At 43.5% G+C, this 12,685-nt stretch overlaps 1 protein-coding gene across 3 annotated transcripts in view; it reads left to right on the top strand.

Moving 5' to 3' along the window:
* FARP2 (FERM, ARH/RhoGEF and pleckstrin domain protein 2) overlaps positions 1–12,685 on the top strand; it is a 1,575,889-nt gene that overhangs the window by 1,272,861 nt on the left and 290,343 nt on the right. For 2 of the 3 annotated variants that reach the window (XM_069213634.1, XM_069213632.1), the window contains exons 22-24: positions 7,311–7,331; positions 7,553–7,635; positions 10,013–10,131. In XM_069213634.1, the coding sequence (XP_069069735.1) occupies positions 7,311–7,331; positions 7,553–7,635; positions 10,013–10,131 (223 nt within the window). The remainder of the gene's footprint in view (positions 1–7,310; positions 7,332–7,552; positions 7,636–10,012; positions 10,132–12,685) is intronic. The other variant, XM_069213633.1, reaches the window with a different exon arrangement.

Below are 12,685 nucleotides of genomic sequence, written 5' to 3'. Positions count from 1 at the left end.
TTTTCACGGCAACCTTCGTCTTCAAATGCTCAATCACCTTGTAGTACAAGCTCATCACCATAGGTGATGGTGCACCCGTCTCCCTGTCTCTTTCTGGTTCACTTGTCGGCCAACCTACAGCTCTTTTGCAATCCTCCCACAAATCTGCTGGAACTACAATCTCAAAGAGAGTGTTCAGGTCTTCCCAGAGACATTTTGCAAGCTTCACAAACCTGTCGGTCTGTTGATACCACTCGATCGGCTTCTCTCTCAGTTTGGGAAAATCATCCGTAAAAGACTGAATGTCGCTTCTGTGCCATGGTACATGTATTAATTTTCCCCCTGCTGTCTCCCTCATTGGTAACATGGTTACTGCCTCGCTACTCTGTGGTCTTTTCTCATCGTGCTCTGTAGCACTGTCCCTCCTCTTTTCCTTTCTCTTTACCCACCTGCTTTCCCACTTGTCTAAGCACCTCCACACTTGTGCACTCTGCAGCAATTCTCTAAGGTGCGCCTTCATGCCTGCTGACCTCGTGTTCAAAATCTGTGGTCCCGAAATCCAACCTATAGCTCCTGCTCAAGTGTTTCATCTTGTCTATATCAACCCCGTTTTTGTCAGCTACTTCTTGCAAGCTTTTGTGTACCTTGTTCACTTCCTTTGTTATCCTGGGACATAGATACCTCAGCTCTTCTTCCGAGTAGGACTCTAACCTATTCACACCCATAGTCCCTTCCACCAATTCTTGTGCTTCCATGTTCAACCTCATCTTATTCAGATAATCTTCTCCCTTCCCACTGTCCGAGCTTTGTGTGGAATTTAGACTGTTGAACCACTGTGTCAGCTGTTGCGCATTCAACCCCATCAGTGTAGCGTTCACATCGACTGCCATTGATGGTTGCGGCAACTTTTCAGTGTTCGATGACAGAGGTATCACCAGTGGGGGACTCGACCTCACCAGTGTTGACTGAGCACATATGGGACTAAACTCCATCAAGGTCCCAGATCCTGTTGGCTGAGCCGCTATCGGAGTTATCCCTGGAGTGTTTTCTATGCACCTCCTCTCTGTCCCATTCTGCAGCATTGATCCCTGACTGCTCATACCTAAGTTAGGCTGACTGTACAGAGGTACCGGTGGACCTACAGTAATGGGTAGTGATATCGCATCTGGGTTTTGTCCATTCCCCATGTTCTGAGGCATGTTCATTCCCACACCATGGGTCATTATTGCCGGCATGCCCATCTGACTCCCCGTCATCTGAGCATGTGCATTTCCCCCCTGCATCTGCTTTTGAGGCATCAAAAACTGAGTTGGTTCAGCTTGTGCCATTGTTGGATTGTGACCATTCTGTACTCCCCTTACGGTTGGATCTAGAATCATTCCTGTACCGTTGTCACTGCTGTAGTATCCTGGGATCTGCGGCTGATAATTTTCTGCTGGTTTCAACATGGGCACATCTGGATATATTCTCCTAACCTGCGGTATCTGCGGGGTGAACAATAAACTCGGGTCCTTAGATCCCGATGAAGCCCCTGAACTCTGTGTTTCATTGTTCTGTACCGATGCCGGAGGGGCAGAACTGGTACTTGGACCTTGTCCACTCTCCGCATAAGGTGTTGGACGGTCGTTCAGCAATTGCATGATTAACTCCTCATCCTCTAACTCCTCTTCTCTTCTCAACTTTTCCTCGTTCTCTCTATCCTTGGAACACCTCCTGTTTGTCTTACAGGTAGCTTTCTTACCTGTCTCCTCTTCGTCCTTAGTAATTGCGGGAAACAATTTTATCCCCTGCAATACATCTGACCTCCACACCTTCTGTGCATTATCCCACCTAGCGTCCGCTAGTGTCTTTTCTACCTTCCTTATCCTGTTCTCGAACTTATTTTGCTGTTGCTGTCTAGCCATCAGTTCCCAAATTGCTAGAGCCTCAAACTGTGCTGGCCTTGGAGGCACCTTCATGTCGTACATCGTGAATCTCAAATTCTCCAGAATCCTTATATTGAATGTCCCATGAATCTGGAACGCTACGTTCCCATGTTTCTCTGTCAACTTGTGCCATTGCTTTAGCCAAAGGCACGGAGCTACCCCTTAATCCTCCATTACAATGTAAGCTGGTGTACCTTCGGGCGGCGTCTCCTCTCCTACGCTCGCTTTAATGTAAGACTCCCCCTTCATTGCACTCCTGAATGCTTTAAAGAATTTCATTTTCTCGTCTTTTATTTCACAAAATTTGTAATCAATATGTGACTTTAATTCCCGGAATACTCTTCGCTTGCCTTTCCCCTTCCAAACGAGCCCCACGGACTGCGTCCAATCCGTGCGCGACCCTTCTCTCCAACCAACCTATCCCAGCGCGGCTCCTAGTGACGTCACACTCACACACACTGCGGCTGACAAAGCCTCGCGGCTAGTCCTCCTTCACTCAGCTCCTCTCGTAACAACTTCTTGCATGTATCGCGAGCTACCAAAAAATAAAACAGATCTGTCGGTTTACTACAGGAAGGGTAACACAGTCGCTTCAGGACCTTAGGGACTTTTCACTAGCCTCGGCAGTTATTCCGTCTTTCTCGGTCCCCACGTTCGCAAGCAAATCTGACCCGCAGACCTACTCTCAACTTGTCAATGATCTATTCTAGTGCACTTAGAATCTTGTCAAAGCCCGAAGTCGAAGTTCCTTTCACTCCCTTAACACACGTACCGACTCGTTGACCACGCCCGATCAACCTACTAAACCGCCCAGACCACAACATGGATCAACATACTCCGGAGTCTCTTGACCTCGCAGGGCCCGTCTCAACAACAACAACCACGTGGACCTTTTTATGCACAAAGCGCCACACGCACATGAAGTTCGACGACTTCCCTACTCTCACACTCGGAGTCGCACCTCCGCTATCCTCTATAAAGAAAAAAATTCCTCGCAACCTTTTCACCCAACCTGCGGCAATAAGCTGTGCAAGCGCAAAACCATAACTTCACTCATACCATCACTAGTACCGCCAACGCCGATTCCACACCTCCATTCTCTTAATTCGCAAGCTCCGAGATCCCGGGAAAGTCGCGGTGGACCTAGCCCATCATCATTCTGTCAATCAGTTTTACTCAAGAAAAATCTAATTCAACTTCTCGAATGGGGTCTCAAAGGGCGTAACCGTTAATTCAACACCATGTACTTTAAGAGTACAGGGTCCCAAAAGACGAAACCGTCCTCTGCTACCATCTACTGTTAGAGCGGTCCGTACTAATAATTTACCTGTATTTGGACGCTCTTTAGGCCGATAAATCTTTTGACTAAGTGGGAACTCTCCGTACTCTTATATCAATCAATTGCATCAAATCAATAATCAATAACGAACATAAGCAATACCCTGCTCAACATAACACTTAACAATTAATCCAGAATACATTTCGGCGAACCCTGACCTTTCAGTCAGGAATAACCACACCAGTTTATTGCAAAGTTAGTGAATTTATTTCCCTATATTAACAAAGCTAGCACAATATAAATGTGTCTCAACACCAAATGATAAACATAAATGAACATTAATAGCTGTCCATAGCGGCGAAACAAGTGCAATCTATGCAGCATTTGAATAACAAGGCATTCGATAATAGCAATGCAAATCACTAATACTATAATCTGTAATGAACTAATTGCATACATTTAGTCAGCATAACAAGGTCTCAAATTGCATCGTGCGACAGAAGGAATCCTCATCTAACCTCAAATTAGCATCGGCATGTGGGACTTCATGCAAAAACAATTTAGCAACATTAATTTAGAAAATTCCTAACTAGGGATCTTGTCAAAAATCAGCAGTTGGTTACCTAAAAGAAACACAATGCAATTGTATAATTTCTTTTCATATTTACCAATTACGATTAGCATACAAGGAAGTCTTCGTCTCACAGGTACCGTTTCTCGATCAGCATGGGACGGGGCAAAGGGGCAGGGGTGGACGGGGCAATTGCCTCACGGCGGCAAGGTAAAACTACTACTTCATGCAAAGGGATCAAATCAAAGTTAAAGTCTCTAGGGCAAGAATCATTTAAAGTCTCTTTCTCTCGATTAGAGAAAGCATCAAAGTCTCTCAAAATGGCGTCGCAGCAAGGTGGGCCATATTAGCTACGAAGTCTGCAAAATGGCGGGTATCGAGCTGGCAATGGCTGCAATGGCTGGTAAATGGCTACTTTCCTCTCGTGCACCTGGTTTAAATAGACAACAGTTCAAATCCAGTAGGGTCTTCCATTGGAGGGTTCATAGGTTAGCTTCAAATTGTCCAATCAAAAACGACAGTTCTCAAGCTTTTACTTAAGCATACATTATCCTTGGAGATGGGTACGCAAGTTGCAACATTTTATACCAATTAGCTCACTTTCAGAGCCTCCATTGTCCGCACCTGCAGATCGACCTTGGAGTAAAGAGAAAATATGCCAGGCTTGCACGAAACTTTAAGATAAGCATGTGAACGATCTCAGTGGAAAAGTACAGCTTCAAGCAAAAATACACGTTTATTAGCACATTGGAAAAATACGAGCATCTAAACCGTGAGACCAGGCAACTAGGCCAAAGCCTCCGCTAAAGTTATGCTAAGCTAAAGCATTTCAAGCAAGCAAATCATAGCACACGTTTACGATTATGTCGGATTAGTGCAATTCTAATACACCACGTTATATAAAGCACGCTTATAAATGTTGGCAAACTACTCTAAGGGCACATTTTGTCCCCGTACAATCTTTATTAGTTCGGTTAAAGTTACACATGATTATTGCAGTACTACGTTTAAGCGCTAATAAATCAAAACCTTCATTTTCTGCTTCATCACACCCGCAGCTCATGTCAACGCTATCCCACTTCACCCAGTCTACATTTCCCATGGTGCCCAGTGTTTCAGATGAACCAGCATTAGTGCTCCCCTGACCTAATCCAGCATGAGATTCTCCTTCTTGCCAGCATCATAAGTATATTTCACCTCATCCCATGGATCCCAATCAAGCAGCGACGAGGCCTGCTTCTCTAACCTGGCACCAATTATTTCTCCACTTTAGCCTTCACCTTATCCCTCCTGCAAGATCCCGAATCTATGCTTCACTCACTGGACTGGAACTCATAATAAAATTAAATACTGCACCGCTGCCATTCATACCTGGCAGAGGTTTACCAACCAATTTAACGTTTGCAATATTTTTAGTGTGGAATTCTGTTAACACTACGGTAATAAATGCCCAGGTGTGACATTTGCCATCGAGCTTCTTATTTCAATCCCCTCGATCGACCTTGTCAGGCCCACTTCTTTTACCCATTAAAAAAAAAACATAATTACTTCTGCTTTAATTTGGCTTGCTGCTAAATGACCTGAGAAAGAGGTAACAGGCTCACCAGGTACTGATATCATTTTGCCTCCATACTCCAACTTGGATTATAAGGGAATGTCATTACTCTGTTAATCTAACTTTGAGTGCTTTTGTGGTTCTGAACAGGTCTAGCAAGCTCGTTGACATGAAGAAGTACAGTTTGCCCTCTACTGCTTATGTTCCATCAACTCAAAAGATAGTTTTATGTGGCAGGGTCTCTTAGAGACGCCTCTTTCTCCGAGTCTGTAGTAGCTTTGCCAGGGCCCCCTATTTTCAAAGGTTTCCGAAGCATCCCCTTCAATCAGAGTTTTTTTTAAATTGTCACCTCTATCAGGTGCATCAGTGACACCCCCAGTCCAAGTCCTCCAGGGTGCACAGGTCTTGCTATCATTTGTCTAGGAATCTGCACGGGCATTCTGGTGTAATATCGACAAGTTTTCGATATACCAAGGAAACTTCTCCCTTAAATGGCGCCTCAGAAAGTACTCTTTTCTTTCACTGGGTTCCAGTTTAAAAGCTTATTCACATCTGTTTTGTCATACAACATTAGACATAATGGGTCTCGCTGATATTCGTCATGGCACCTAAATTACACCATTCATGTCCCCGATATTGGCAAGCACCTTTCAATAAATATTAATGCCTCAGGGAGATGCTGGAGGCTTAGGAAAGGTGGCAGTGATGTGGCCATTGAACCAGCTTTAGGAGACAGTCCCTTGGAAAGGGGATCCAAGGTTGTCCTTGCATAGCTGAAGACGCAATGCAGATGTGTGTAATATAACTGAAGTATGCATCCCAGTGCTCTTGGCATTTCGAAAATGACGAAAGAGAGGGGAAAGCCCCTTATAAGTGCTGAACAATTCTTTAGACTCATATTGGCCAGTCTGCAAGACAATGAAGAGGAAGACCTACCTATCAGTGGCCATTAAAAGAAGGGAAAAAGATAGAAGGGCTTAAAAGAGAGGAGAAAACCGACTTGGCATAAGGAAGTGTTGGGAGTAAATTAGCAGTCCAGTGAGTCAAAAGTAGAATATTTGACTGGGAGATTATATGGTGCAAAGAGAAAGATAAATTAACTTGAAGGGGCTGGTTAGCAGATTAACCTGATAGCCGAGACATGAAATCTAGAAGAGTGACAGTTCTGAGCTAGTGGTATCTAGGGGCAGGACCCGCAGAAAGATACTACACTTTATCTTGGTCAAAAGGCCAATAAGTGCTAGGGCTTACTGAAAGATTAAACCTAGTGTGGACAGCATTTTTTTCAAGGGGCAGAGTCCGCATCTTTCCACGCCTCCGCCCTGAGACTATGGCAAGAAGGGCCAAATCTTATGTGGTGTAGAAATGTCACAGGATTTAGAGGTTCAGTCCTCAAATGAGCAACCTGTCACACTGACCGTTCCACATGAAGGCATAACTTGTACGTAAAACTCTGTATCAGAATTTCTTATGAAAATTCATTAGGTGAGGACCTCACCTTGATTCAGTGACCTCCGTAGATCTAGTTTGCTGACACGTGATTTAGTGCTGGATCACCAGCTGGTAAACATGTTAAACATTTAAGGGTTTGATAATTAGTTACCAGCTTCCTATTGTGCTTCTGAGTACAGCGGTTTGTTTTTAATAGGAGTTCTGGCCTCTTTGCTCTAACTAAGTTATTTGTTTCTACCAACTACTTCACCCTACTGCAACTGAGTTGAAATGTATATTATTTTTAAATCAAAATTAGGGTTTGAAGCATTGTTGAATCAAAGTAAATTATGTTTTGTCTTGTTTGTATGATTCCCTACCTTGTATCGAAAATTGTTAAACTGTTTGAAATGAAACAAAAAAAAAAATGATGGTGCTTTGTAGACAAAGTTGGGGGTTTTCAGGCTGTTGATGGTCATCTAACATTTTGTTTCTTTTTTCATCTCCATTTCTTCCTTCATTTTTGGTAAAATCATTCCTTTTTTTCTTCCTTCTGCATTTAATTTCCAGTTAATTGTGTTGGATCCTCCGGTGAGTGGTTGGTCGCAGCCAAGATGTTTAAATTATTTTACTAGAGATAGTAGCTACTGAGATACACCTCTAGTGCTGTTGAGTTTCATTTGCTATCTTAGATTAGACCTGTGCACTATTGGAAAGCATTGTTTTGAGCCTTAGTTGGAAAAATGTGCATATTAATTCAGTATGTTTGTGTCTCAGCAGTGCACGTGATAGAATCGCATTCTTCTCAACAGGTAGAAGAAAGCGAGAATGAGTGGTCTGTTCCGCACTGCTTTACCATCTATTCTCTTAAGAAGACCATTGTGGTAGCAGCAAGGTAAGCTTAATGGGTGCATTTTGTAGGGAGATCAGCACTGGTATTTAGGACATGGTATTTGGTGAGCAGTAGAATGGTGGGATTGAGAAATCTCTTATGTGATTATGACTGTAGGTGTAATAAGGAATAGTGTGACTGGGTAATGTCCATGAGTGACTTCTGCTCTCTATGATTATGAATCTGAGGGATTCTTCTTGCCCTTCCTCCGTGCCTTCTTAAGGATTTTTGGATTTTGGATTTGAAACAACTTTGAATTTATTAGAGATGCACTTATGATGCCAAACAACATTGAATTTTACATTAAACTTTAAGAAACGGGATTACTCAAAAACAGTCAAAAGATCACGCTGCCGTATGTTAGAGCCAAATAGTACCAAAAGAAAGCTTGGATAAGGATTGATGGAGCGATTTAATTGTGTGCCTGATTTAAGATTTTTTTTGTAGTTTTTGCAACATTATTGTACATAGTAACGTGAGTTTAACTAGTGTGTTAGTCATATTGTAGATACAATAATGGGGGCTTAGTGAATCTTTAGTGGGCCTGTGTGTAATTTTAAAATAAATATATGCATTTAGCCATTGGATTTGTAACTTTCAGTGCTTCATATTTGTAAGTATAAAGACATCCCTTTTTCACAACCGACATTTAAGCTGCAACAGTGAAAATGTAAGCATTGCACCAAGGTTTTTAAACATTTTGTTGGCTGGAATCTGGTAATTTTCTCCATAATTCCCTTTCCTCTCCTCTCCTCTTCTTATGTTTACCCTTCTCTGGTTAGGCAGTGACGTCCCTCTCTGCTGAGTAAGAGAATTGGGAAAGGGCAAAAGATAGCAAAGGGACCAAGAGGTATAGAGTATGGTACAGCGAAAGGGTGAAGGAGGTAAAGTTAAGGGTGGGGGGCAGTAGAAGTAGACATGAGGTAGAGAGATCGACGGGTGTGGTAGGGTGAAACATAAGCTAAAACAGCAAATGAGGGAGCAAAACAGAAAAAGAGGTGTAGAAAGAGGAAGGACCAGAGAGAGAAAAAGAGGTAGAGATATAGGTCTGGTTTTACAATGAGAAAGAGAGAGCTAGAGTTAGTGAGAAAATTAGAAGCCAGGAAAATGGTAGGGGAAACCAGTGATTGAGTAATAGAACAATTAGAGGTAAGTAGACTGGCAGAGAGCTAAAGGTAGGCAGGTCGAGAGGTGTGGTAGTGAGAGAAGCATAGAGGGATGGTAGGTTGGGAGCAGTGATGAGAGATGTGAACAAAGTGAGAAGAGGTCTAGAAAGACAGGCCGGTTAGAGAGGCAGAGAGAAAAGGTAAACTAGTGAAGGATTAAAGAAGTATTAGGTAAAGAGAGAGACAGGTTAGATAGCGAAAGGGAGGTGGAGTTTTGAGGTAGACGGAGGGCGGTAGAGATAGACTTGTGGAGGTAGGCAGATAGGGTAATGGAGAGAGAGGTGAGGTCTTGAGAGAGCGGTGGAGAGAGTTGTGGTAGGGAAAGGTGTATTGAGAAAGCTGTGAAGTAGAAGTGTGAGGAGGAAACATTTACGATAGAGAAATATGATTGTTGCATAGAGATTTAGAAATAGGTAGAGAGGTAAAGACAGGGTGAGATAGAAGAGGCAGATCAGTTTTTAATTTAATTGCTACCAACTGATAGAGAGTGTGAGGGTTAGGAGTGGGCAGGTCAAGCATGCAAATTAGGTTTATATCAATCGTGCATAGCCAGCAATCTATTACAAAAATAATTTTAGTTCACAGTTATAATGGCAGCAATTAATTGCCTCAGTCACTATATCAAGAGACTCCTTGGAATGAGGGGCCCTGGCCATTTACACACTTAGTCCATGTCTTAAAATGTCTGTGACTAACCTGTACTTCATTCTGCTCATGATATAAACCCCTTCCTGTGAGGCTTGACAGCCTCGCTTAACTCACTGTGTGCATGGACATCTATTGGGTATACCCAGTGGCAGAAGATACTGCCCATGGTATGCCCTTTGTACTTTTGACACTGCCTTGTTACTCATGGTACCGAGGGCCAAGAAGGCAGCAATAGGGTCAGAAAGTAAACCATGTTTCAAGAGCTGTATTTAAATTGCTTTCTGCAGTTTTTTTCTTCCCATTCCCCATGGCACTCAGCAGCAAATAGAAGGTTGTTGAGAGGCTGAGGGTGGGGCAAGGTGTCATCAGGGAGTCATAGGGTGTATGATGTCACGTTTTCAATGTCCTGTGAGTTTATATCCATGTTTGAATGCTATGTATTGTTCATTACCATGATCCGAGGATCTGTTCTGCTTTATCCTTATGTTCCTTGCGGTATATCCATGGAGTCCCTCTGTGTTCTTTCTCACTTGTGACCCTCATCCTGTCCTTTTCTTGTTTGGCAGTACACGTCTCGAGATGGGAAAGTGGATGGATGACCTCAATGTGGCTATTAGCTTGGCAAAGAAATCCACTGATAAAACTGAACAGTTCCTGGAATCATGTCTGCTCAGCCACTCAAACCGTGAGTTGCAAATCTGTTCCTCCCCACTCCAACCCATGACACCACAGGCACTGTGACACCAACTTCGATCCTCACATCTGCGTTCCTTCAATAGTAACAGTGTAATGTATAATGACTGAACAATCCGTTCTTTTTATTTATTGCCAGCAACTTGGAGGTGTCCCGGCTTTTCCTTCCATTTTGAGAAACATTTATTGCATATTGGGCTTTCCGGAGCCTGCCTGGGACCCCTGTGCTATAGCTTCCGTATTCCAGTTTTCATTTGTTGCATATATATATATATATATATATATATATATATATATATATATATATATATATGATTATTTTGAAATCGTTTAATAAGCATACTGAGAAGAAGTGAGAGGGCAAGTGCATTTGAAATACGGTCTTGCTTTTGAGAAGAATACTAAAGTCAATTCCCCCTCTTCATTATCAACCTCTGTGAACAGTACCTTTGGCAACCAGAGAACTGACTAGAATGGTAAATGTAATTTCACGTGAGGAAAGACCTCCATCTTGCAAGGCTTGCTTCAGAATGGCTACAGGCCCCTACTCTGCGCCCAAAAATGTCTGAATACCTTAGGTGAACCCTATAATAAGAAGAGAGCAGCTAAACAGAAGACTATATGAACACCAGGTTCCCAAGTGCTCTGACAAATACTTGTGCCACCGCTTTTATGGTGCAAATATGGTGCTCTGCAGCCACATCCTGTCTCACCTTCCCATTACTTTAAGCATGAAAGGTCTACCATACCAGTTGATGCTTTCTGTAACATATGGTATACACCCAGTGTGTGGGCATGTGGTTGTTCCAATAAGCGGCAAGATGATTACTATTTTAGGTCAACCCTGCAAGCTGCTGACCCCGGTGTGGCATGCTGCTATTCCCTGGCCTGAGCAACCAAATATTGATTTTTAGGAGACCTATTACAGTGGCAGCATAAATCGTGACTCAACGTATGCTGCCCTCGCTGCTGCACAGGTATATTGATTCTTAGGGGGGCATGGCTGCAAGGTCAGGCAAAGCCAAGGTGTGCCCAACTGCAGCGTCAGATCCATTTTATCTCTTTATTTCACATTTTTATACAGTGCAACTCAACATGTTCACCTTAAAAGTAAAAATATTGATAGGGAGCAGAAATTGTCCTTACAGTAAAGGTGGCGGAGTGGTTTCAATGGGTGCATTGAATAGAAGTGAGGGTAGAGCATAAGCCACTGATTAAAAGAATTGATAGGGATGATGCAACATTTAGCATGTAGGATGAGGCAACATCAGAAAGAGAAGAGGTTAGTTATGGTTTTGTTTGGATTGAGCCAAATAATACGAAATGAGAGAAAGAGGTTAATCAGGCATGAGATAAGGAAGGAAGAAGATAAAAGAGGGGTATAGAGAGATAAGGCAGATGAAGAAAAATATACCTGGTAGCATTTAACATATCTAGGTAGAGCTTAAACAGATGAGATGGGTTTTTATTTTTTTAATGAATTGTAGAAAGTTCATTTGTTGGTTTGTCCCTCGGCTGCATTACAAGGTGTCTCCCCTTCTGTGCATGCTCCCAAACTAACTCTGCCCACCTCAGAACAACCCAAACACAATACCTCTCCCTTGCACCAGTCTGACATCACCTGGACCAGCACCCAAGAGGCAAATATCTTCCATCAGGCCCTTCTCCTGCCTAGCATGCTGCCAGTTGTGAGACTACCCATATTGTCCATTGCTACTCATGTACTGTACGTTCCAAGGCATATTAGCAGTCTGACTGGGTGGAAAACAATACGGAGCAGTGCACCACATGCATCCACTCTGTCCATTTTCTTACCTCCTAGAAATTCTGCTGTTTGTTCTGCCCGTGACACTTGCTTACATAGTTGTGTCGTACAATAGCCTTACCTAACATTCTCCAGGTGTCACGTGCCAGCACCAAGCTCCTCACTCTCTTTGGCCACCTTGCCAGACTTACTCCCACCCATATGGCTAGACAGGTTTGTCACTCAGCACTGATTGCATTGATCTGCTCATGTATGACACCAACCAGCACAGGCAGGCCGCCCTCCAACTGCTGTACTGGTCAACATCGGTGTGTTACCGCAGCTCACCAAACTGGCCTTCTGGAAATGGTTTATGTAACCACCAGGCTCTCTCCTTACCCACCTGTGTGATATGCTAGCACTGCAGCCCTAGACCATCCACAGTGGCTGTACAGGTTACCTCTTGTTCTCGTGCCCCTGTCATTGAGCCAACTACCAGCCAAAGGTCCAGTACCTGTCACGTATACTACCTTGCAATTTTATGCTAACCCTGCTCGCTGCTGCAACCACTAGCCAAGAGCTAGTCTCCACTTCATGCAGTACCTGCCTATGCAGGATGATAGCGGTGTGAACCTGGTCCGCCAGCGCAGCGGTTCTGCAATAGCTCCTGTAAGGTAGAAAACGGACTCTGGCCTCACGACTAGACACTCAGCAGACCGAATGCAAAACTGGATTCTTTACCTAGACTATCTGCAGCCCCAGTGCTTTAAATGGGCCGGTACTCTCCGGTACTGAGTACCGG

Source organism: Pleurodeles waltl, chromosome 11 (genome assembly GCF_031143425.1).
Source record: "Pleurodeles waltl isolate 20211129_DDA chromosome 11, aPleWal1.hap1.20221129, whole genome shotgun sequence".
In the NCBI taxonomy this organism is placed as follows: domain Eukaryota; kingdom Metazoa; phylum Chordata; class Amphibia; order Caudata; family Salamandridae; genus Pleurodeles; species Pleurodeles waltl.
Note: the sequence above shows the minus strand (reverse complement) of the source record. Positions and strands in the feature narration are given on the sequence as shown.